The sequence below is a fragment of the Macaca thibetana genome, chromosome 2 (genome assembly GCF_024542745.1).
Source record: "Macaca thibetana thibetana isolate TM-01 chromosome 2, ASM2454274v1, whole genome shotgun sequence".
NCBI classification, from domain to species: domain Eukaryota; kingdom Metazoa; phylum Chordata; class Mammalia; order Primates; family Cercopithecidae; genus Macaca; species Macaca thibetana.
Window position 1 is genome coordinate 106,866,069 of NC_065579.1, and position 24,001 is coordinate 106,890,069.

At 59.3% G+C, this 24,001-nt stretch overlaps 2 protein-coding genes across 5 annotated transcripts in view; both read left to right on the forward strand.

Moving 5' to 3' along the window:
- The window catches only part of NISCH (nischarin), a 53,092-nt gene extending 45,692 nt beyond the window's left edge, over positions 1-7,400 (forward strand). Inside the window, exons 16-22 of the mRNA XM_050780667.1 lie at positions 146-195; positions 1,517-2,917; positions 3,654-3,996; positions 4,395-4,551; positions 5,050-5,178; positions 5,697-5,858; positions 6,215-7,400. Of these exons, the coding sequence (XP_050636624.1) occupies positions 146-195; positions 1,517-2,917; positions 3,654-3,996; positions 4,395-4,551; positions 5,050-5,178; positions 5,697-5,858; positions 6,215-6,825 (2,853 nt within the window). The 3' untranslated portion in view covers positions 6,826-7,400. The remainder of the gene's footprint in view (positions 1-145; positions 196-1,516; positions 2,918-3,653; positions 3,997-4,394; positions 4,552-5,049; positions 5,179-5,696; positions 5,859-6,214) is intronic.
- Positions 7,401-9,657: 2,257 nt separating this feature from the next.
- STAB1 (stabilin 1) overlaps positions 9,658-24,001 on the forward strand; it is a 30,163-nt gene continuing 15,819 nt past the window's right edge. For 2 of the 4 annotated variants that reach the window (XM_050778413.1, XM_050778414.1), the window contains exons 1-21: positions 9,660-9,839; positions 16,052-16,188; positions 16,521-16,636; positions 16,816-16,901; positions 16,969-17,038; positions 17,441-17,536; positions 17,808-17,918; positions 18,147-18,343; positions 18,577-18,707; positions 18,825-18,952; positions 19,262-19,350; positions 19,549-19,686; positions 20,121-20,261; positions 20,437-20,499; positions 20,786-20,899; positions 20,999-21,052; positions 21,287-21,367; positions 21,809-21,967; positions 23,043-23,105; positions 23,360-23,455; positions 23,701-23,787. In XM_050778413.1, the coding sequence (XP_050634370.1) occupies positions 9,768-9,839; positions 16,052-16,188; positions 16,521-16,636; positions 16,816-16,901; positions 16,969-17,038; positions 17,441-17,536; positions 17,808-17,918; positions 18,147-18,343; positions 18,577-18,707; positions 18,825-18,952; positions 19,262-19,350; positions 19,549-19,686; positions 20,121-20,261; positions 20,437-20,499; positions 20,786-20,899; positions 20,999-21,052; positions 21,287-21,367; positions 21,809-21,967; positions 23,043-23,105; positions 23,360-23,455; positions 23,701-23,787 (2,229 nt within the window). In that variant the 5' untranslated portion in view covers positions 9,660-9,767. Of the gene's footprint in view, positions 9,840-16,051; positions 16,189-16,520; positions 16,637-16,815; positions 16,902-16,968; positions 17,039-17,440; positions 17,537-17,807; positions 17,919-18,146; positions 18,344-18,576; positions 18,708-18,824; positions 18,953-19,261; positions 19,351-19,548; positions 19,687-20,120; positions 20,262-20,436; positions 20,500-20,785; positions 20,900-20,998; positions 21,053-21,286; positions 21,368-21,808; positions 21,968-23,042; positions 23,106-23,359; positions 23,456-23,700; positions 23,788-24,001 lie in introns of all 4 variants that reach the window. The other 2 variants (XM_050778412.1, XM_050778415.1) reach the window with 2 other exon arrangements.

Genomic DNA, 24,001 nt, shown 5'->3' on the forward strand with positions numbered 1-24,001 from the left:
GTGGGCCCCAGGGTGGAGTGTGGGGATGGGGAGCCTCCTCAGGGTGGTGATGGAGGACAGAATGCCCAGCTCAGAGTCTGGCACCCGGTAAATGCCGGGGCTGGCTACAGCAGGTGGGGACTGACTGTGTTTCTTTCTCCATCAGGCAGCATCTGATGATTTAAGGGACATGCCAGGAGCTGTTGGTGGTGCAAGGTAAGGAAGAGATTGGAAAGGGACCTGGGCCTGGCTGCACGGCCTTCTGCACACGCTGTGCTTGCGGGCCGGGGTGGCCAGTCAGGTGTTTTTAAAAATCCGTTCACAGAAGTCCTACAGAACTATTTCTTCCTCTAAAGAGACACAGGTGATGGACTTTTCCATCTCTTTCCAAATTCAATACCTAAACTCTGCTCAGCACATGTTGCCCTACACCAGGGGTTGGCAAGTCAAGGCCTGTGTGTGGCCCACAGCCTGGGAGCTAAGAATGACAGTTACATTCTTTTTTCTTTTTTTGAGACGGTCTCACTCTGTCGCCCAGGCTGGAGTGCAGTGGCATGTTCTCGGCTCACTGCAACCCCCGCCTCCCAGATTAATGCAATTTTCCTGTCTCAGCCTCAGTCTCCTGCGTAGCCCAGACCACAGGCGCACGCCACCACCCCAGCTAATTTTTCATATTTTTAGTAGAGATGGAGATTCACCATGTTGCATAGGCTGGTCTCAAACTCCTGAACTCCAGTGAGCCACCGTGCCTGGCCAGAATGACAGTTGCTTTTTTTTTCTTTGAGACAGAGTCTTGCTCTGTTACCCAGGCTGGAGTGCAGTGGCGTGATCTAGGCTCGCTGCAACCTCCACCTCCCGGGTTCAAGTAATTCTCCTGCCTCAGCCACCCAAGGTGCCCTCCACCACACCTGGCTAATTTTTCTGTTTTTAGTAGACATGGGGTTTCGCCATGTTGGACAGTTACATTCTTAAAGGGCTGTTAAAGATCTTATGGACAGGGTAGCCCATAAATCCCCAAATGTGTACTCTGACCCTTTGCAGAAGTTTACCAACTCCCATTCTACACGCGAGGGCTGCAGTGGCCAAGAAGAGCTGGAATTTTAAGTGTGAAGGTCCTAAGACCTGACCCAGCCCACTTCCTTGCCACGGAGGCCACCAGGGGCGACAAGTAGATTCATGCCCTGGAGTGTTCGTTCTCTCTAGGGCTTATGGCAGCAGCTGAATGACTTAGAAGTCCACGAGAGTGCTTCTGTTGTGGGAACTCGTGGTCTGGGCATAGCTGTGCCGGGCACCTGTTCCAAGCCCCTGAAAGCATAGACTGACCAAACTGGCGACCCAGCCTTCCAGCAGGCAGCACTGGCTCCCACCAGGGCCCTCATCCTGGGAGCTGACTTGGCTATGTGGGAGGCTTGGGAGACCCATGGGTTGGTTTCTTAGGGTCAGGGTGTAGCAGCGGGCTCCAGAGGTGGGAGGTGGGAGGTGGGAGGTGGGAGGGGCCCCTTCCAGCATGCTACTGACCTGGCCTCTCCCTGCACAGCCCAGACCATGCCGAGCCGGAGGTTCAGGTGGTGCCCGGGTCTGGCCAGATCATCTTCCTGCCCTTCACCTGCATTGGCTACACAGCCACCAACCAGGACTTCATCCAGCGCCTGAGCACGCTGATCCGGCAGGCCATCGAGCGGCAGCTGCCTGCCTGGATCGAGGCTGCCAACCAGCGGGAGGAGGGCCAGGGCGAGGAGGAGGAGGAGGAGGAGGAAGAGGAGGATGTTGCTGAGAACCGCTACTTTGAAATGGGGCCCCCGGACGTGGAGGAGGAGGAGGAAGGAGGCCAGGGGGAGGAAGAGGAGGAGGAGGAAGAGGAGGATGAAGAGGCCGAGGAGGAGCGCCTGGCTCTGGAGTGGGCCCTGGGCGCGGACGAGGACTTCCTGCTGGAGCACATCCGCATCCTCAAGGTGCTGTGGTGCTTCCTGATCCATGTGCAGGGCAGTATCCGCCAGTTCGCCGCCTGCCTCGTGCTCACCGACTTCGGCATCGCAGTCTTCGAGATCCCGCACCAGGAGTCTCGGGGCAGCAGCCAGCACATCCTCTCCTCCCTGCGCTTTGTCTTCTGCTTCCCGCATGGCGACCTCACCGAGTTCGGCTTCCTCATGCCAGAGCTGTGTCTGGTGCTTAAGGTACGGCACAGTGAGAACACGCTCTTCATCATCTCAGACGCCGCCAACCTGCACGAGTTCCACGCGGACCTGCGTTCATGCTTTGCACCCCAGCACATGGCCATGCTGTGTAGCCCCATCCTCTACGGCAGCCACACCAGCCTGCAGGAGTTCCTGCGCCAGCTGCTCACCTTCTACAAGGTGGCTGGCGGCTGCCAGGAGCGCAGCCAGGGCTGCTTCCCCGTCTACCTGGTCTACAGCGACAAGCGCATGGTGCAGACAGCCGCCGGGGACTACTCAGGCAACATCGAGTGGGCCAGTTGCACACTCTGCTCCGCCGTGCGGCGCTCCTGCTGCGCGCCCTCTGAGGCCGTCAAGTCCGCTGCCATCCCCTACTGGCTATTGCTCACACCCCAGCACCTCAACGTCATCAAGGCCGACTTCAACCCCATGCCCAACCGTGGCACCCACAACTGTCGCAACCGCAACAGCTTCAAGCTCAGTCGCGTGCCGCTCTCCACCGTGCTGCTGGACCCCACACGCAGCTGCACCCAGCCTCGGGGCGCCTTTGCTGACGGCCACGTGCTGGAGCTGCTCGTGGGGTACCGCTTTGTCACTGCCATCTTCGTGCTGCCCCATGAGAAGTTCCACTTCCTGCGTATCTACAGCCAGCTGCGGGCCTCGCTGCAGGACCTGAAGACTGTGGTCATCGCCAAGACCCCTGGGACGGGAGGCAGCCCCCAGGGCCCCTTTGCGGATGGCCAGCCTGCTGAGCGCAGGGTCAGGTGAGATCAAGCACAGCTCTCAGGGGCCCAGGGGCATGGGTCTGGCATGTGTGTGATCTCAGCATCTGCAGCTCATGTGTGGGCTGGAGGTTGCTGCGAGAGCGGGGCCCCCTCCCCCCACCCCTTGCCCCCCAGCCTCCCTCTACATCACCACCTACATCACCCCAGGTTTGGTGCCAGGCTGCTCTTTATCTCAGTGCTGTAGAAGAAGCCCAGGAAAGCTGTCCTCTCACAAAATGGGTTGGCCCAGCCTCTTGCCACCCATGCAGGGCAGGCCAAGGGAGCTGCCCCGACTTTGCCTGCCCAGTGGGAGAGCAACAGGTTGCAGCACACTGAGGCCAGGAGAGCTGTCGCCCTGGCTGCTGTGCTCCACTGGACCCAAGCATGGTCTCTAGGCACCACCCCCGCCAGGGTCATAGTCCCATGGATGGCTCTGTGGGCCAGGATCTGCCTTAGGCTTCACCCATCTCAACATGTTGCTGTGTTGTTCAGGCTGGTCTCAAACTTTGGGCTCAAACAGTCCTCCCACCTCAGCCTCCCAAAGTGCTGGGATTATAGGCGTGAGCCACCGTGCCCAGCCGTGCTGTTCTGTTCTCCCATAGAGAAGCTGGTGGAGGTCCGCAGTGACCCATAGATGATGTGTGATACATGCAGTCTCCTCACTCTGAAGCTGCACATGCGATGTGAATCTTCATTTGGGCTCCACTGTTAATATGGTGTTTTTCGGGGGGTACAGCAATGACCAGCGTCCCCAGGAGGTCCCAGCAGAGGCTCTGGCCCCAGCCCCAGCGGAAGTCCCAGCTCCAGCCCCTGCAGCAGCCTCAGCCTCAGGCCCAGGGAAGACTCCGGCCCCAGCAGAGACCTCAACTTCAACTTTGGTCCCAGAGGAGACCCCAGTGGAGGCTCCAGCCCCACCCCCAGCCGAAGCCCCTGCCCAGTACCCGAGTGAGCACCTCATCCAGGCCACCTCGGAGGAGAATCAGATCCCCTCGCACTTGCCTGCCTGCCCATCACTCCGGCACGTCGCCAGCCTGCGGGGCAGCGCCATCATCGAGCTCTTCCACAGCAGCATTGCTGAGGTAGCGGCCCGGGTGTGGGTGCCAGCTATGGCACAGCCAGCCCTGAGGGCGAGGCCCAGCTTCGCTTCAGGTCAGCCTTAGATCCCTGGACTTTCCTGATGTCAGGGAGTCCTCAGCTGAGCTGCTAACAGCTTTGAGGACCTGGGCAGTGAGGTCCTGAGTTGCCCTCCCCTTGCTATTTGTGCTGTGTCACCACCTCCTGTGCCACTTCCAGCCCCAGGTAGAACCCCCTCCCACAGCCATCTCCCACCCGTCACTTCCTCTCTGCCTTGAAGCACATGGACTCACTGGTGAGCCAAGAGGGGCTTCACATGTCTCCTTGTGGGAGCTGTGGGCATGTCCCTGGTATGTGCAGGTTGCTAGGGTGGTGGAGCTGACAGGAGTGCCCCCGTCTCCAGGTTGAAAACGAGGAGCTGAGGCACCTCATGTGGTCCTCGGTGGTGTTCTACCAGACCCCAGGGCTAGAGGTGACCGCCTGCGTGCTGCTCTCTACCAAGGCTGTGTACTTTGTGCTCCATGACGGCCTCCGCCGCTACTTCTCAGAGCCACTACAGGGTAGGCACAGGGCCTGCTGGGGCTCAGGAGCTTGGAGTGTGTGGTTGGGACAGGCTGGGGGTCATTCTCTGGAGCCTTTTGTGTGACTTCAGGCAGCAGTCAGTGACTTGGCTGCAGTGGGCTGAGAGTTGCTTGTCTGAGGAAGGGGAGCTGTCATGAGGGAGGGGTCCATGGCCAGATGTGAACGCAGAATGCACTGTGCCAGGGCCCGGCGACTGCTTGGGAACGGCCCCTGATGAGAAGGGGTCAGGCAGCCTCTGCCCCTGGGGCCGCACAGGAAGCCTTAGTCAATGATGTGGTGACTCCCCTGAGCTGGGTGAGGCTCAGACTCCAGACAGCATTGCCTATGGGGCCTTGTGTGGGTGGAAGCGGGAATAGCTCCTTGCCAGGCCTGGCCAGGCCAACCAAGAGGACCTGTTCCTGCTAGACGTGTTGCACACCTAGGACCCTTGTGCTTGCCTGCCACCACCTCCCTCTGTCCCTTTCTCCATCACACAGATTTCTGGCATCAGAAAAACACCGACTACAACAACAGCCCCTTCCACATCTCCCAGTGCTTTGTGCTAAAGCTTAGTGACCTGCAGTCCGTCAATGTGGGGCTTTTCGACCAGCATTTCCGGCTGACGGGTGAGTGACCCTCTGTGCTTTGTCCTATTTCAGGTGAAGGCCAGCATCACCAGTGGGCTTCCACCTTCCGTATGGGGGTGGGTTATCATAGACAGTTATCTCTGTGCTCAAGAGCCGCTTCTTACCCGGGGCGGGAGGAAGCAGCTTCAGGAACTGCTGAGAGAGCAGAACTCATGCTCCCGGGCTCAGAGCAGGAGGCAGGGTGTGCGGCAAGCACTGGCCCGGACAGAAGCAGAGTGGGCCCTGGTCTTGGGCAGGATGTTTCTGACTCACACTTCCTGGGGAGAGAAAACTAAGCTCTTTGCCTAATGCCTCTGTCTCCCCTTCCAGAAAAATGCCTAAGCTCTTCCGGCCTGAAGGAATGGCCACTTCCCAGGGCTCCATGATGCTTTCCTACGTGGGCCCTCCTGGCGCTGGCCTCTGGGCTGAGGCTTGCTAGGGGCTCGGGGTGGCTGTCAGTGGCAGGGATAGGGCTGGGGAGCAGTGGCCTGTGGCCCTGACCATCCCCTCTCGTGCAGGTTCCACCCCGGTGCAGGTGGTCACGTGCTTGACGCGGGACAGCTACCTGACGCACTGCTTCCTCCAGCACCTCATGGTCGTGCTGTCCTCTCTGGAACGCACTCCCTCACCGGAGCCTGTTGACAAGGACTTCTACTCTGAGTTTGGGAACAAGACCACAGGTACCCCTGTCTAGCTCAGGCTGCAGACAGGCTGCCTGGACAGACATCACAGGCCCCAGGGTGGCTCTCTGTGCCCCAGAACCCTCTCTGCTTCTGTCTCTCTTTTCTCACTTAGCTGGCCAGGGTTTTATATGGGGCTTTTCTATGGCAGAGTCTCCACTCCAGCAGTCCCTCAACCATCTGGCAGACACATCTCTGGTGCCTGCTCTGGGCTCCTGGCCTGTGGGCCCCATACTTGGAGCATCCTCTCCTGCCTCTCTCATGCTGGGGTCTCTCAGTTGACTTGGGGCCCTTGGTGCTCCCAGCCCCACGAGGGGCCGGTTCCAGGCTACAGCCTTGGTGGCATCTCTCTGCAGGGAAGATGGAGAACTATGAGCTGATCCACTCTAGTCGTGTCAAGTTCACCTACCCCAGTGAGGAGGAGATTGGGGACCTGACGTTCATTGTGGCCCAAAAGATGGCTGAGCCAGAGAAGGCCCCAGCCCTCAGCATCCTGCTGTATGTGCAGGCCTTCCAGGTGGGCATGCCACCCCCTGGGTGCTGCAGGGGCCCCCTGCGCCCCAAGACACTCGTGCTCACCAGCTCTGAGATCTTCCTCCTGGATGAGGACTGTATCCATTACCCGCTGCCCGAGTTTGCCAAAGAACCGCCGCAGAGAGACAGGTACCGGCTGGACGATGGCCGCCGCGTCCGGGACCTGGACCGAGTGCTCATGGGCTACCAGACCTACCCACAGGCCCTCACCCTCGTCTTTGATGATGTGCAAGGTCATGACCTCATGGGCAGTGTCACCCTGGACCACTTTGGGGAGGTGCCAGGTGGCCCAGCTAGAGCCGGCCAGGGCCGTGAAGTCCAGTGGCAGGTGTTTGTCCCCAGTGCCGAGAGCCGAGAGAAGCTCATCTCGCTGCTGGCTCGCCAGTGGGAGGCCCTGTGTGGCCGTGAGCTGCCTGTCGAGCTCACCGGCTAGCCCAGGCCACAGCCAGCCATCACCGCCTGCCGTGTCTAGCCTGGTGCCTACTGGGGCAGGGCAGCAGGCTTTTGTGTTCTCTTAAAATGTTTTCTCCTCCCTTTGGTACCTTAATTTGACTGTCCTCACAGAGAACGTGAACGTGTGTGTGTTGTGTTAATTCTTTCTCATGTTGGGAGTGAGAATGCCGGGCGCCTCCAGGGCTGTCGGTGTGCTGTCAGCCTCCTGCAGGTGGTGCGGCCGTGCACACCTGTGTCGTGTCTGCTGTTGTGGGACTGTTGTTAACACGTGATGCTGTGGATCTGACTTTCTCTTCTACACGTCCTTTCTTGAAATGTTGAGTCCAGTCCTTTGTTGCTGTTGCTGTCGTTGTGGGCATCTTGCTGCTAATCCTGAGGCTGGTAGCAGAATGCACATTGGAAGCTCCCACCCCATATTGTTCTTCAAAGTGGAGGTCTCCCCTGATCCAGACAAATGGGAGAGCCCGTGGGGGCAGGGGACCTGGAGCTGCCAGCACCAAGTGTGATTCCTGCTGCCTGTATTCTCTATTCCAATAAAGCAGAGTTTGACACCGTTTGCATCTTCTAAATCAAGGGTCATTGGGATCCCAGCAGGGCTTCCCTCTGGGGCATGGTTGCAGGTGGAGAGAGGGTGCCCTGGAGACACAGGAGGGTGAGGGGTTGGGGGAAAGGAAGGAGCAGCCCTCCAGGAACCAGATACTTCTTGGAACATGGGAGGCATGACAGGGCCATGGCCTCTCTGGACAGTGCCATGCTGGGCTGTGGCTAAACCATGAGCCCAGGGCAAACAAGAAGTCTGTGAAACTCCTCAGGGCACCCCTGCCACACCAGCTGCTGCCCCTCTGCCTGAGTGCAGGGCATGCCACCCTCTTCAGGCCGTCCTGCAGGTCTTGTGTGTCAGTCACCCCAGGGCCTAACCCCGCCTGTCTCAACCCCTGTGGAGAGTAGGGGAGGGGCGAGGGGACCAGAGATCCCAGAGTCTGGGATGGCTGGTGGGGGCCGGGGCATCTCACCAAGGTGGTCCTTGAATGGCAGCAGGGGAGGCCTGTGGGGAGGTGGACCCAGGTGGTGGACAGTGGAGGGAGGGGCACATGCCCATCTGTGTCTGTCTTCATGTCCCTGAAACAGGCTCGTGGGCCCCTCCCTGAGGGTTGCTTCAGGGAGCCTGATGAGGTAGGACCTGGGATTTTGGGAGCCAACCCCATGCCACACTCTTCCCCAACTCCATTCCTGCTGCCAGAGTGGGACCCATGAGCCCCGCATAATTCATCCTGGCCCAGCCAGGAGCCTCAGCCCCCAGGACCTTGGGGCCGCTGGGCCAGGCAGGGCTGTGGAGAGGTGGGTGGCGTGGCCAGCCTGGCTCCCAGACCTGCTTCTGCTCCCCAGTTTCCCTTGGTGCCAGCAGGGTGGGGGTCCTGCCTGGAGGACCCTGCACCCCCAGAAAGACTGTGGGTGTGGGGAATGGGGGGAAGGTCTCCCCTTGCAACCCCCATCCCAGCCAGATCTCAGAGGCCTGCCTGAAGGCCCCTCCAAACTGATGGGAGTGGAGGTGTGCTGGGGAGGAGAAAATTTCCCCAACCCGGCCTTTACCAAAGCATTTACAGATGGCCACCGGGCTCTGGCCCACTCCTGTCTCCCCAGCTGTTACACCATCTGCAGTTGGGGGTAGTGACAACTGGAGGCAAGGCCCACCACGTGCAGCCCTGGCACGCAGAGGCCCTCAGCCTGGGCCCACTGCACCTCCCGGGGGTGCTGGCTGTGCAGGCAGCGGTGGCTTCACAGGCAGTAGCCCTGGGATTGGATTTGAAAACTGATTACCTCGGAAAAGCTACCCAGCCCCTCTGAGCCTCAGTTTCCCCACCAGTAACAGAGGGATCATAAAAGTAGCCACCTCCATTCATTTATTCCTTCTGCACGTGTGTACTGAGCATCTACCGTACGTACCAGCCAGACAGCGCCTCTACTCTCCCACAGCTAATGTTCCAGGGGAGACAAATGGAACAAGCCAATGTCAGCTGGTGGCCTGTGCTGCCAGGAGGTGAACCAGGTACAGGGCCACCTGCAGGCTGAGACCAGGGAGGCGCTCTGAGGTGGTGGCCCTTGACCTGAGACTGCACTTGTGAGAAGGAGCCAGAGTGTGACAATCTGGGGTAGCAGCACATGATGGGGGAGCTCACTGAAGGAGCAGAGAGGCCTGTGCAGCTGGAGCACACCTGGCTGGGGAGAGTCCAGAGAGACCAGCAGGCTGGAGTGGGGTTTGGAGGTGCTGCAGCAAGCTGGCTGAGCATGGGCTGCTGAGTAGGGGGCAGATAGGGAAGGAGGGAGGGTGGATGGGGGTTGGCAGGCGGGACCAGCTGCTTGGGAGTGGCTGGGGCTGATGAGAGGATGCAGGTCTGGTGGGCTAGCAAGGTGCCTGTAGCGAGTCAGAGCCCCATGAGCACCCTGGAGCTGGAAAGATGGAGGCAGGAACAGACAGACCCATTCAGGGGCTGCCCTGCCTTCCGCCGACCAGAACCCCCAGAGTCTCTGGATGAAACACACTGGACTCGCAGGCGGGGGAGTCGCTCACGTGTGCCTTTGGATTTGCTTCAGAACCCCTGATAGAGCCCAGGTCCTGGGGTTCATGTGGCCTGGGCTTCCAGGTTGTGATGCCAGGAGGGTCCCGGCCGGGAAGCCCTGAGCAGGGCTCAGGCCGTCCATGGGGGGTCAGTGGCCAGCACCTTCCCTTCCGCCTGCAGGCTGCTGATATGCAGGAGGAAATCCTGGCGGGTTCCTGTGGGGGTGAGCTGGCGGGGCCTCCGGGCTGCTTTTAAGGCCACTGCCCGCCCCGTCCTGCCTGCCTGTGCTGTGCCTGCCTCCTAGAGCTCATTCCCTACGCCACCAGCTGCCCTGACTCTATCCTGGACAGCGTGCCCACCAGCCATGGCGGGGCCCCAGGGCCTCCTCCCGCTCTGCCTCCTGGCCTTCTGCCTGGCAGTCTTCATCAGGGGGCAGGTAAGTGTGAGCCAGTTGCAGGGGCACACGGTGTCTGGGCCCTGCCAGCCGGTGGTGGGAACAGGGAGGGACTGGACGTGGAGGGGCATGGGCCTGGGGAGAAACCGCAGCTGGCGCCTTGTCTGGCCTCTGGGCAGGCCTAGGGGCTGGCTATTGTGCCCACCTCCCCAGGCTGAGGTCTGCACCCAGCCACCCAGGGTTCAGGGGTGTGTCAGCCTGCCCTCCTCTGACTATGCTGGGCCAGGGCTCCCCAGCCTGCAGCTGAAGGGTACAGAGGCAGGCCCGTCCCACCCTTCTGGCCCAGACGGAGGCCCAGGTCTTACGCGGCCCTCACCTGGGGGTTGAAGATGTGATCACCTCTAACCCCCGAGGACTACAGATTCACATGGGGCACGTGTGTGCACGTGTGTGCCTGTGTCCAGCCCCAAGAGTACTGGGAAGCAGAATGAGTCACTCACCCCCAGTGCCCGGGGTTATGAGCAGCTGGCAAGGACACACTTCAGCCTCAGAGCTGCCACAGCCCCGGGCAGGTCCCCTTGAATCCTCACAGCTGTGGGGCAACTCCTTCTGTCCTCATGAGGAAGCCAAAGCCCTAGGATGACGGGGACAGGCCATTCCCACTCTGAAGCCATGTTCCAAACCCCTGCCTGTGATGGCCATCCGTTTGTGCTGGCGAGCAGACAGGGTCCCGGTATGCAGCAATGGCCAGCCCCTCAGTCAGGTCCCTGTGACAGGCTCCTGGCTGCAGGTCTGCTCAGGCCCCACGGTAGGGGCCTCCGGGAGCTTCTGAAAGAGCCTCCCACCCTGGTGATGGGGGTAGTTTGTCTCCTGTGAGGCCCAGCGTGTCTGCCTCTTGGGGCAGCTACCACCATCCCCATGGCACTGATGGGCAGACCAAGGTCCAGAGAGGGGAGGACTTGCCTAGGATCCCACAGGCACTCCAGCAAGGGACCCAGGCCCCCTGCCACCATCAGGTGCTTTCTCTTGGATGCCTGTGGTCCCTCCGAGAGGCAGCAGGGAGAGTGGCCTCACCAGCTTCAGGACCAGGCCAGGGCTGGGGACAGGAAGATATGAGGCTGAGAAGGTGACAGTGATGGGGGAAGAGCCAAGGGCTCCAGGGCTGTGCTGAGAGCCCTGCAGGTGAGCTCCTGCCCTCCCCTTAACTCAGTTTTGCCCTGTGTACCATGCAAGGGAATTTCAAAGGCCTCCGCCACCTCCTCATGCTCTGGGCAGTGAGGACAGAGGTCAGTGAGGGGCCTCAGATTAGAGTTTTTTCCTTGTCAGAGACCTATGGCTGTGACTACTCCTTGTGGATGGGGCTGCAGCAGTGCTGGCCACTCTAACACAGCCACCTGGCCTCTATTCCAGCACCCTGCGTAGCTAAGATTCATGGTAAATGCAGTTGGCCCTCTGTATCTGTGCACCCTGTACTTGGGTTCAACCAACCTTGGATTGAAAATATTCAGATGCGGGGCCGGGCGTGGTGGCTCAAGCCTGTAATCCCAGCACTTTGGGAGGCCGATACGGGTGGATCACAAGGTCAGGAGATCGAGACCAGCCTGGCTAACACGGTGAAACCCCGTCTCTACTAAAAAAATACAAAAAACTAGCCGGGCGAGGTGGCGGGCGCCTGTAGTCCCAGCTACTCGGGAGGCTGAGGCAGGAGAATGGCGTAGACCCAGGAGGTGGAGCTTGCAGTGAACTGAGATCCGGCCACTGCACTCCAGCCTGGGCGACAGAGCAAGACTCCGTCTCAAAAAAAAAAAAAAATATTCAGATGCCAGGCGTGGTGGCTCATGCCTGTAATCCCAGCACTTTGGGAGGCCAAGGCAGGCGGATCACAAGGTCAGGAGATCGAGACCACAGCGAAACCCCGTCTCTACTAAAAATACAAAAAATTAGCCAGGCGCAGTGGTGGGCGCCTGTAGTCCCAGCCACTCGGGAGGCTGAGGCAGGAGAATGGCGTGAACCTGGGAGGCGGAGCTTGCAGTGAGCTGAGATCGTGCCACTGCACTCCAGCCTGGGTGACAGAGCGAGACTCCATCTCAAAAAAAAAAAAGGAAATATTCAGGAAAAAAAGTGGCATATCTACTGAACATGTTCAGACTTTTTTTTTGAGATGGAGTCTCACTCTGTTGCCCAGGTTGGAGGGCAGTAGTTCAATCTCGGCTCACTGCAACCTCTGCCTCCCAGGTTCAGGCGATTCTCCTGCCTCAGCCTCCCAAGTAGCTGGGATTACAGGTGCCCGCCACGACACCCAGGTAATTTTTGAATTTTTGGTAGAGACGGGGTTTCGCCATGTTGGCCAGGCTGGTCTCTAACTCCAGACCTCAGGTAATCCACCTGCCTCAGCCTCCCAAGGTGCTGGGATTACAGGTGTGAGCCACCACACCCAGCCCCATGTTCAGAGTTTTCTATGTACATAGCATTTACATTGTATTCGGTATTATAAGTCATCTAAGGATGACTTAAGGTATACGGGAGGATGTGCATAGATTATATGTGAATTTGATGCCTTTTTTTTTTTTTTTTTTTTTTTTGAGATGGTGTCTCGCTCTGTCGCCCAGGCTGGAGTGCAGTGGCACAATCTCAGCTCACTGCAACCTCCACCTCCCAGATTCAAGTGATTCTCCTGCCTCAGCCTCCCAACTAGCTGGGATTACAGGCGCATGCCACCACGCCCGGCTAATTTTTGTGTTTTTATTAGAGACGGAGTTTCTCCACATTAGCCAGGCTGGTCTCGAACTCCTGATCTCAGGTGATCTACCCTCTTCGGCCTCCCAAAGTGCTGGGATTACAGATGTGAGCCACCACTCCCAGCCTCAATTCCATTTTATATCAGGGACTTGAGCATCCGTGGATTTTGGTATCTGAGGAGGGTCCTGGAACCAGTCCCCCACAGACACCAAGGAACAACTGTATTAGGAGTGGAAGCTCTGAGGGGAAGGGATGTCCCGGGTCACCTGTTCAGTAAGGGCAGCAACAGGACTGGCGTGCAGATGAATTTGGGCAGCAAGGCAGGAAAGCTTTCCAGGAAGGCCCTTAGCACTTGCCCATTCAGCAGCTTTTCACTGAGGGCACGCGGCTAGGCATGTGCAGTGGAACCTGTGGTGGGAGAGGAGCACGGTCCAGAACCCAGCCCTGCGCCCTCCCTGATCTGACTGAAGGTAGGGGGAAGAAGTTTGGGGTTCCTTCCTCTCTGACAGGGTTTAGATTCTGGGCTCTCAGCCTTAAAAAGTCCCCATGAGCCAGGTCCCAGCTTGGGAGAACTTCATCCACCTTCTCACCAAAGACTTCACACTTCGTGTCTCCTCAACTTCCCCTAGCAGCAGCTCTGTGGGAAGCAGACATTGCAAAATCAGGTCTGCGGGGGGTGTGGGGTGGGGGGAGACAGCACCCGCTCTGGCTCAGTCCCGAGATGCCCCCAGGAAGGAGGGAATCTGACTCAGCACCCAGGCCCTGATCCAGCCTCACTCCACCCAGCTGGACCAACGGCAAGATGTGGGCTCAGACCGCTGATGCTCCTTCCAGACCATGGGGCGGAGGCAGGGCCCCTCGGCTGTGGTCTGGGAGAAGCACTGATGTGGCAGCCAGCTTACCCTTCATCAGCATTTTACACATGTTTACAAACACCCAGGTCCTGTGAGCAAGTGTCCACACCAGGCCCCAAAGCTCCCGCTTCCTTCTGGGCCCTAACTCACCCATCACTCCATCTAGCCCTGACTGTCTCAGAGTGCGACCAGCACAGTCTTACTCAGCCTGAGCCCTTATCCAGAGCTGACCACCATTCCTCCAAGAGCTGGTCCACAGCCAGAATGGTGACGCACTGGCAGCTTTGCTCAGCTGGCCAGGTGGCTTTGAGGGGAGCCTATCTCCTGCCAAGCCTCTGCCCTGAGCCAGCAGCTGCTCAGCCCTCAAGTTACCCAATTTCCTAGTCTCTCCCTGGCTCAGCAAAGGCGAGAGCCTCAGGACGGGGAACGAGACCACAACATCCCAGCTCCACCACTCGACACAGGCTGCTCTGAGCAACTTCCCTGTTTGCAGACCGCAGAGGCATGAGCGGAAAAGGCCAAATCACGGTAGCACAGAGGCTCTGGGGCCCTGGCATTTGCCATAATAAAGTGTCAGGGGCACCATTTCTCCTTTTCTCTTGCTTTGAGAAGCCACACATCTGTTAATTATTCCAGGAAAGGGATGTTCTGGGGTCACTCCTTTTGGACCACAGTGTGGTCAGCGTTTTTCAAGATGAGAACATCTCTGCTTCTCCGGGCCGTGCCCTAAGCCTCCCAAACAACTCCCTCCACTCCATGCCCTTCCCTATGCACCTTCCTCCCACTAGAACTGGGAGTTTAGCTTCACGCCTCCTGGGTTCAGTGCTGAAGGTTGCTGGGACTTTGTTGCCGTAGAAGGCTGGTGGACGTCCAGGAGCTATGGCAGGCCAGTGAATGGGACTCCAGGCCTGGGACTTTTGTCAGCATCCTTGTGCCCATGCCGTGGTGGCAGGCTGGACTCCTCACATCTTTCATGCCCCACCCAGTTGCTGAGACCTTCTCCCAATTCATCTCACCACCCCAAGCCCTCTCAAATATCTCCCAATCCATTTCCACCATCCCTGCCTTGGCCCAAGCCACCTGCAGGTGATGATGGCCTCTTTCCCACCTACGCCTGCCCCCACGACTCTATTCCCCAGGCAGCAGCCAGAGGGCCAATTTAAAACAAACTGGCCAGGCACAGTGGCACATGCCTGTAGTCCCAGCTACTTGGGAGGCTGAGGCAGGAGAATCGCCTGAGCCCAGGAGTTCAAGATTACAGTGAACTATGGTCACACCACTACACTCCAGCCAGGGCAACAGAGCGAGACCCTTTCTCAAAGACAAACAAAAAACCATAAACTGGCCGGGCGTGGTGGCTCAAGCCTGTAATCCCAGCACTTTGGGAGGCCGAGACGGGCGGATCACGAGGTCAGGAGTTCGAGACCATCCTGGCTAACACGGTGAAACCCCGTCTCTACTAAATAATAATACAAAAAACTAGCCGGGCGAGGTGGCGGGCGCCTGTAGTCCCGGCTACTCGGGAGGCTGAGGCAGGAGAATGGCGTAAAAACCCGGGAGGCGGAGCTTGCAGTGAGCTGAGATCTGGCCACTGCACACCACCCTGGGCGACACAGCGGGACTCCGTCTCAAAAAAAAAAAAAAAACCATAAACTGAGTCATGGGGCTGCCCTGGACTCTGCCTCACCTAGGCAACCTGGCGTGCAGGTTTACGGAGCTCCTGCATGCCAGCTGCCAGCCCCTCTCCAGCCTCCCCTCAGGCCACTGCCTGCCTTGTCACACGTTTGTTTTCACTTCTTTCTGCTCCCGGCCTTTGCTTCTGCTGTCCCCTAGGCCAGGAGCACTGTCCTTTACCAACTCTCATGCATCCTTCAGGTCCCAAGTCAATGATCACCTCCCTCAGGAAGCCACCTGGGGCCCCAGCCAGGATGCCCTGGGTTTCCTTAGAGGCTGGCATGGCCCATTGTCCCCTGGGACTGCCCAGCCCAAACACATGCAGACCAGAGCCCCTGCACACAGCTGTTCATGTGAGGCCAGCCTCTCAGGGCCAGGGCCCTTAGTCTCTGACCTCTGGGCGGCGGAGAAAACCCTTGCGCTTGGTTAGAGAGGGTCATTTGGTAGCAACGTGGGAAAGTGCTCAGAGCAGAGTGGTGGCTGGAGGTCCAGCCCCACGGTGCATGGCTGGAGCCGGCATCGTGCCTGTGCCCATGAGTTGAGGATAGAATTACCATGTCCTTCCAAGACAGCATCAGCTCTGTCATTTATTGTTTCTTTATCTTTAAACAAAAGGTAAAAGTGAGCACTAGGCTGGGAGTCCAGGTTCTAGTCCCTCGTTCACACCCTGTTCCTGGATGAGACGGGGCAATGGCCATGTTCTGGGCTTCAGTTTCCTCACCTGAAATGGGCTGGGGGAACAATGTGGCTAGATTCTCTAGTGTCAGAGGCTGTGGACTCAGAGCCTTCTGGGCCAGGCACAAAAGGACTCGCTATGACACTAACAACTTGTAACAGACAGCTTTCACAGGGCTTTCCCATCAGCACTGCGTTCCCACTGAGCAGATGGGAGGAGGTGGTGGCTGGAGGAGTGTAAGGCCTTATTGAGGACAGGGTCGGGCTGGGTGTGGGGTCCAGGCCCCTGACCACACCTTGCCTGTGGCCCAGGTGCTGTTCAAAGGCTGTGATGTGAAAACCACGTTTGTCACTCATGTACCCTGCACCTCGTGCGCAGCCATCAAGAAGCAGACGTGTCCCTCAGGCTGGCTTCGGGAGCTCCCGGATCAGATAACCCAGGACTGCCGGTGCGGGCCACCCCATCCTTGCCTGTGTCCAAGAGCGTCCTGTGGGGTGGCAGGGACTGGGGGAGCTTGACAGGCCCACAAAATGAGGAGAAGCACTCACTTATCTATGCCCCTGTGGCCGCTCCTGGGTGGCAAAGACAGGCGGGGAGGAAGGGGTAAAGGCAAGGGGCAGGAGGGGTTTATGGGGCACCTGCTATGTGCTAGGCCCTGTGCTCATCTGGGCCAGTCAGAGCAGGGAGGTGGGTGGGAGCCCCAGAAGCCAATGTGGGGAGGCTGGGTGGGGGCTGTGCGTGGGAGCCTTTTCCGTCACCCTGCCCACCCTCTGCCCCCAGCTACGAAGTACAGCTGGGGGGCTCTATGGTGTCCATGAGCGGCTGCAGACGGAAGTGCCGGAAGCAAGTGGTGCAGAAGGCCTGCTGCCCTGGCTACTGGGGTTCCCGGTGCTATGGTATGGGAGAAAGTGGGATCCCGCCTCACTCCTCACACCCAGCCCCAGCTCTCCAAGGCTCTGCCCCCTCGCTCTTGCTGCCCTGGGGGAAGGGCCAAGTCTGGGGTTGGCCAGAGCTGCTGGGGTCAGGGTAAGCGGAGGGTTCTGGGCATAAAGCTGAGTTCTGTGGGGGTTCACAGAATGCCCTGGGGGCGCTGAGACCCCATGCAATGGCCACGGGACCTGCTTGGATGGCATGGACAGGAATGGGACCTGCGTGTGCCAGGTAAGGGCTGGCCAGGGTAGGGTGGAGGCTCAGAGGGGCCACGCTGACTTGGTGCATCCACCACCAGGAAAACTTCCGCGGCTCAGCCTGCCAGGAGTGCCAAGACCCCAACCGGTTTGGACCTGACTGCCAATCGGGTGAGTGCTTACAAGGCAAGAGGGCAGGGCCAGTGTCCACCTGGGGGCCCACGCAGATGCAGTCCCTACAACCAGCTCCCATCTGTCACTTCAGCCTCTGTCCCAGCCCCTCAGATGTGCACATCCCTTTCAGGAACATGTGCTTTGTTTTGTCACACCTCCAGCCCTTTGCACATGCTACTCCCCTGAGAAGCCTTCTCCAGGAAGCCCTCGGTGAGCCCCAGGCCGGGTCAGTGCCTTCTGTGGGCTCCCACCACCCCTGCGTTCCTGCATCACAGCTCTGTACTCTTAAGGTTGTACCTGCCCGAGCTGAGTTCTAAAAATACAGAGAGCAGGGACCCAACGTCCCAGTGTGTGCCTAGGAGAGGCTGGGTCCCATCTGTCTCTGTGCATCCCTCCCAGTGTGCAGCTGTGTGCACGGCATGTGCAACCGTGGGCCACGTGGGGATGGAAGCTGCCTGTGCTTTGCTGGATACACTGGCCCCCACTGTGATCAAGGTGAGCAGTGCCACTGGGACAGCCTAGGGCAGCAGGTCCCTGTGGCCAGAGCAAAAGAGGCCGACTGGGTGAGGATGGGGCCTGAACCTCAGCAGGACCTCTGCCTGGAGCCTAGTTGGGGAAGGGGTGTCATCTGAGACCTCCACTGTCCAGAGGCCCAGCAAGGGCAGGGCCCTGCTCTGAGTCACAGAGAACAGGCAGGGCCCCTTTGCCCCTGTGTTCCTCCCCAGCCTGGACTTGGGCTCATCCGTGCTCTCCCCACTCTGCTCAGAGCTGCCCATCTGCCAGGAGCTGCGCTGTCCCCAAAACACCCAGTGCTCCGCAGAGGCCCCCAGCTGCAAGTGCCTGCCCGGCTACACGCAGCAGGGCAGTGAATGCCGAGGTGAGCCTGGACTCAGAGGCCAGGGACTTCAGCTCAGGGTGGGCAGGGGCTGGGAAAGCATCCTTTAACCTAGCAAGCGCAACGTACAGGAGGGAGAGCCATCCCTAAGGGGAGCCTATTCTCAAGGCCTAGGTCAACCTGCTGGCCCCGGCCTTCCTGGTGAAAGCTGTGGCAGAGACAGGGCTCCTGGGTGCTTGGCTCACTTGGGTGCTCTCTCTGCCCTGGCAGCCCCCAACCCCTGCTGGCCATCACCCTGTTCACCGCTGGCCCTGTGCTCGGTGAGCCCCAAGGGGCAGGCTCAGTGTCACTGCTCCGAGAACTACCATGGCGATGGGATAGTGTGTCTGCCCAAGGACCCATGCACTGACAACCTTGGTGGCTGCCCCAGCAACTCTACCTTGTGTGTGTACCAGAAGCCAGGCCAGGTGAGCCAGGGTCCCAGGCCAGAACCGCCCCCACAGTGCACCCGCTCACACTGGCTGTGGGACCCTGGGCAAGTCACAGGCCTTCTTGTAGCCTTGGTTTCCCCATTTGTAAAATGGGGAGAGAATAATGGTCCTCTTTGGGGAGGGGCTGAGCAGGGCTCTGTGGGTAGGGCAGACGCCAGTGGTTCTTGGGGTTGGACATGATGTTCCCCTCCCACCCTGTCGGGGGCCAGGCCTTCTGCACCTGCCGGCCAGGCCTGGTCAGCATCAACAGCAATGCTTCTGCGGGCTGCTTCGCCTTCTGCTCCCCCTTCTCCTGTGACCGGTCTGCCACCTGCCAGGTGACCGCTGATGGGAAGACCAGGTAAGCACAGGGGCCTTGGAGCAGAGACAGTAGGTTGGGCAAGCATACCCGCTTTGGGGATGCATCGGGTGCGGGGGCTGCAGCCTCCACCCTGACTGGCTCTCCCTGGGCCCCCAGCTGTGTGTGCAGGGAGAGCGAGGTGGGGGATGGGCGTGCCTGCTACGGACACCTGCTCCACGAGGTGCAGAAGGCTACTCAGACAGGCCGGGTGTTCCTGCAGCTGAGGGTCGCCGTGGCCATGATGGGTGTGTGACCCCCACTGCTTGCCCATGACCCCACCCCTCACCCACAGCACAGCTGGCAGGGAGGGAGGGGCTGCCTCTGCAGATTCTGGTTTCTCTGCCCCAGAGCTGTGGGAACAAACAGCGAACTGTGGGGGGTGCACGCAGGGGGTGGGAGCTACTCTTCAACCTCGAGGCCCCCATCTATCCTAAATCTAGGCCGAATACCCCCCACCCCAACTCCCTCACACCAGGACTGATGCCCGAGGGTCTCCTGAGACCCCCCGGGTCTCCCCAACTCCCTTCTGATACTCCCTCGCCCTACCCCCCCAGACCAAGGCTGCCGGGAGATCCTCACCACAGCAGGCCCGTTCACCGTGCTGGTGCCATCCATCTCCTCCTTCTCCTCCAGGACCATGAACGTAAGCCCCTCCCCATGGTGGAGCTGGCCACCGGCCCTCACCTCCTCCCCTGGATGCCGCCCCAGTCTCCAGGGCCTGAGAACCTGGAAGGCGTCAGGGCCTGGGAGGCATCCTGTCCCCTCCATTGCTTGGGCAGGGGTGGCGTGAAGAAGACGGCCCTCCCCACCGCTCACTTGGCTCCCTGCCTTGTATGTGCAGGCATCCCTTGCCCAGCAGCTCTGCAGACAGCACATCATCGCAGGGCAGCACATCCTGGAGGACACAAGGACCCAACAAACACGAAAGTGGTGGACGCTGGCCGGGCAGGAGATAACCGTCACCTTCAACCAATTCACGGTGAGGGAGAAGCCTCAGCCTGGGAACAAGAGGAGTCACAGCCGGCCGGGCGTGGTGGCTCACGCCTGTAATCCCAGCACTTTGGGAGGCCGAGGTGGGCGGATCACAAGGTCAGGAGATCGAGACCATGGTGAAACCCCGTCTCTACTAAAAATAGAAAAAATTAGCCGGGCGCAGGGGCGGGCGCCTGTAGTCCCAGCTACTCGGGAGGCTGAGGCAGGAGAATGGCGTGAACCCGGGAGGCGGAGCTTGCAGTGAGCCGAGATTGCGGCACTGCACTCCAGCCTGGGCGACAGAGCGAGACTCCGTCTCAAAAAAAAAAAAAAAAAAAAAAAAAAGAGGAGTTACAGCCTGGCAAGGGTGTGCAGGTGGGAGGGAGCCTCAGGACAGGGGGCTGGCATATGGGATCTGGCCAGATCTCTGTGTCTCACCAGAAATACTCCTACAAGTACAAAGACCAGCCCCAGCAGACGTTCAACATCTACAAGGCCAACAACATAGCAGCCAATGGCGTCTTCCATGTGGTCACTGGCCTGCGGTGGCAGCCCCCCTCTGGGACCCCAGGGGATCCCAAGGTGAGCCAGCGTCCTCCCTTCCCCTCCCCTGTGATGCTGGCTGGCCTCAGACCCCTGCAGAGAGCAGTGAGTGGGCAGGAGCCATTCTGCTCAGGGCTGGAGCGTAGCTTCTCCCCCAGGGCTGAAGCAGCCTCACCCCCTTCCCTGGGGCCCTCACACTCATCCCTCCTTACAGAGAACTATTGGTCAGATCCTCGCCTCTACCGAGGCCTTCAGCCGCTTTGAAACCATCCTGGAGGTAAGCTCAGGGGAGGGGCCCTAGCTCATGTGGGCTTCTGGGCTTCTGGGCCAGGACTCATTATCCCAGATTCTGCCCCACAGTGACATGGGGTTCTGAAGTAGCATGGCCTCTGCCCATGCCCCCATCCTCAAGCCTGAGGTTCTGTGGTAGCACAGACCCATTGCCCATGTCTCCTACTTACTCAGTGGGAGTTTCCTGCAGGCCAAAGGTGGCAGGGCCCAGGCAGGACTCAGAGGTGGAGGCTGGCCATGCAGCCCCCTGAGCCTCCCTTGCACCGCCACAGAACTGTGGGCTGCCTTCCATCCTGGACGGACCTGGGCCCTTCACAGTCTTTGCCCCAAGCAATGAGGCTGTGGACAGCTTGCGTGACGGCCGCCTGATCTACCTCTTCACAGCGGTAAGCTCAGCGGGAGAAGGGGCTGCAGGTATGGGGGCACCAGGACCTCCACACTCCCCCACAGGTCCTCCAGGAGCCAAACCCTCTCTCCCCTGCCAGGGTCTCTCTAAACTGCAGGAGTTGGTGCGGTACCATATCTACAACCATGGCCAGGTGCAAGGTCTTTTCTCTGGGGGGTGGCCAGCTTGCACCCAGCAGGGCTGCCTGCAGGTTCTGGACTTCCCCTAGGCCCCATCTCTTCTCCATCTCCCCTCCCTTCGCATCTGTTCTGCTATAGCACAGAGCCTGGGGACCAAGGCAGTGGCTTTGAGCCTCCTGGGCAGGACTGGGCATGGCCCCAAGGTGTGGCCAGAGCCCAGCCTAAAGCCACACTGTCCCTCGCCCCAGCTGACTGTTGAGAAGCTCATCTCCAAAGGTCGGATCCTCACCATGGCAAACCAGGTCCTGGCTGTGAACATCTCTGAGGAGGTGAGGTGCATGGACACCTGGGCGGATGGTGTGACTGGTAGTGACCAGCTGCCCACTTGGCCTCTGAGCCTTGTGTGCTCCGAGTCCCGTGGTGGGCAGGATACTGCTAGGCCCTGGTGGGGTCATGGGGAAGGAAGCAGGCAGAGATCAAATTCCTTTGCTGGAGCCCAATGAGGGTTAAGGGGGAGTACTCCAAAGAGGAGCATGGAGCACACAGTAGGGCTGCCCCATGTGGCAGAAGCCATGTGAGTAAGGGTCCGGAGGCTGGAGCAGTGTAGTTGGCCAGAGCTGAGGGAGAGGCGGCTGGCATGGCAGGCGGGAGCTTCAGCATCTCACTGAGCTGCCTGTCTGCTCTAACTGGGCTGCAGGGGTGGAGGCGGGCAGCCCCACTGGGCCGAGGTCAGCCAGGCTGGGGGTTGGCACGGTGGGTCTCTGCCGCAGGGGCGCATCCTGCTGGGACCTGAGGGAGTCCCACTGCAGAGGGTAGATGTGCTGGCTGCCAATGGCGTGATCCACATGCTGGACGGCATCCTGCTGCCCCCAACCATCCTGCCCATCCTGCCCAAGCACTGCAGCGAGGAGCAGCACAAGATCGTGGCGGTGAGCCTCGCCTGCACAGCCAGGACCCTGCTCACTAACCCTCATCAGCGCTGGAGCGGCGATCCTTTTCCCAGGGAGAGGTTGACGCCAGCTCTGAGGCCCTGTGGGAGACTCCCAAGGACCCACCTGTGCTTCCCCCACACTCACCCTCACCAGGACTATGATTCCATCTTTGAGATTTTTTTTTTTTTTTTTTGAAGTAGGGTCTTGCTCTGTTGCCTAGGCTGGAGTGCAGTGGCACAATCCCAAATCACTGTGGCCTCCGCCTCCCGGGTTCAAGCGATTCTCCTGCCTCAGTCTTCTGAGCAGCTGGGATTACAGGCACTCACCATGCCTGGCTAATTTTTGTATTTTTAGCAGAGATGAGGTTTCACCATGTTGGTCAGGCTGGTCTCGAACCTCTGACCTCAGGTGATCCTCCCACCTTGGCCTCCCAAAGTGCTGGGATTACAGGTGTAAGCCACTGTGCCTGGCCTGAGATAACTCTTGCATCCTCCACCACTTCATCCCCTTTCACTCACTCTGTGCCTGCCTCTGGCCTCTCTGCTGTTTTCCAGAGACTCTAGCTCTGCCCGGCTCAGGGCCTCTGCCGCTGCTCTCCCCTGCCTGGAACACCAGTGCTGGGCTTCCTGTGGTTGGCTTTTCTCTTTTTTTTTTTTTTTTTTTTTTTGAGACGGAGTCTCGCTCTGTCGCCCAGGCTGGAGTGCAGTAGACGGATCTCAGCTCACTGCAAGCTCCGCCTCCTGGGTTTACGCCATTCTCCTGCCTCAGCCTCTCGAGTAGCTGGGACTACAGGCACCCGCCACCTCGCCTGGCTAGTTTTTTTTTTTGTATTTTTTTTTTTTAGTAGAGATGGGGTTTCACGGTGTTAGCCAGGATGGTCTCGATCTCCTGACCTCGTGATCCGCCCGTCTCGGCCTCCCAAAGTGCTGGGATTACAGGCTTGAGCCATCGCGCCCGGCCGTGGTTGGCTTTTCTCATCCCCTAATCCCCACTCAATGTTCCCTTCTCTGGGTTTGCTGAGTAAATAAACGATGACTAACCCCTCTCCCCATCCCGCCCCTGCCCTACCCAGGGCTCCTGTGTGGACTGCCAAGCCCTGAACACCAGCATGTGTCCCCACAACAGTGTGAAACTGGTGAGCACCCCTTGGCCCAGCCCTCAGGGCCTCCTGACTGCCTGTTGAGGTTTCTGCTCTGGGTCACAGGGGTGGGTTGGGGAAGCAGAGGCTGGGAGGCTAGATCCGAGCTGGAGGCTCAGTGCTTCACAGCTCCACCGGACCAGGGTGGGAGTTCTGGACCCAAGGGGCAGAGGTCCCTTGACCAGGGCTGCCTAGCAAAGGGGCTGATCCAGAACCCACATCCGCTGACTGGCTTTGCACGGCCCACCCAGGACATCTTCCCCAAGGAGTGTGTCTACATCCATGACCCAACTGGGCTCAATGTGCTAAAGAAGGGCTGTGCCAGTTACTGCAACCAAACCGTCACGGTGAGCATGGGCATGGGTGCCCTCTCCCAGGTCACCTAGGCACCTGTTGCTCCTTGGGGGCCCCCACACTGGGGCTGAGTGGGCTACCTTCCTCAGAGGATGCACTGCAGCCTAACAGTGGAAAAGGGTCCCAGAGAAACCTTATCCACTCCCTCACTCTGGAGATGGGACCAGGGAGCAGAGGCAGCCTGGGCAGGGAGGGCATGGCCCCAGATGGTCTCTTGGACCTGCTCTGTCTCTTACAGGAACAAGGCTGCTGCAAAGGTTTTTTCGGGCCTGACTGCACACAGTGTCCTGGGGGCTTCTCCAACCCCTGCTATGGCAAAGGCAATGTGAGTCCCGTCCTCTCCTGGGGTGAGGTATGGGGAAGACAGGGACTCCTTCACCGGTTGGCCAGTGACTGGCTGTGTGTCTGGGCCAAGCCTGCCACTCTCTGGCCTTGGGGTCCTCACATCCAGGCAATGGAAAGTTGGATCAAATTATTTCTCGTATTTTAATTAAAAATAATTAGAGAGGCCCGGTGCAATGGCTCACACCTGTAATCCC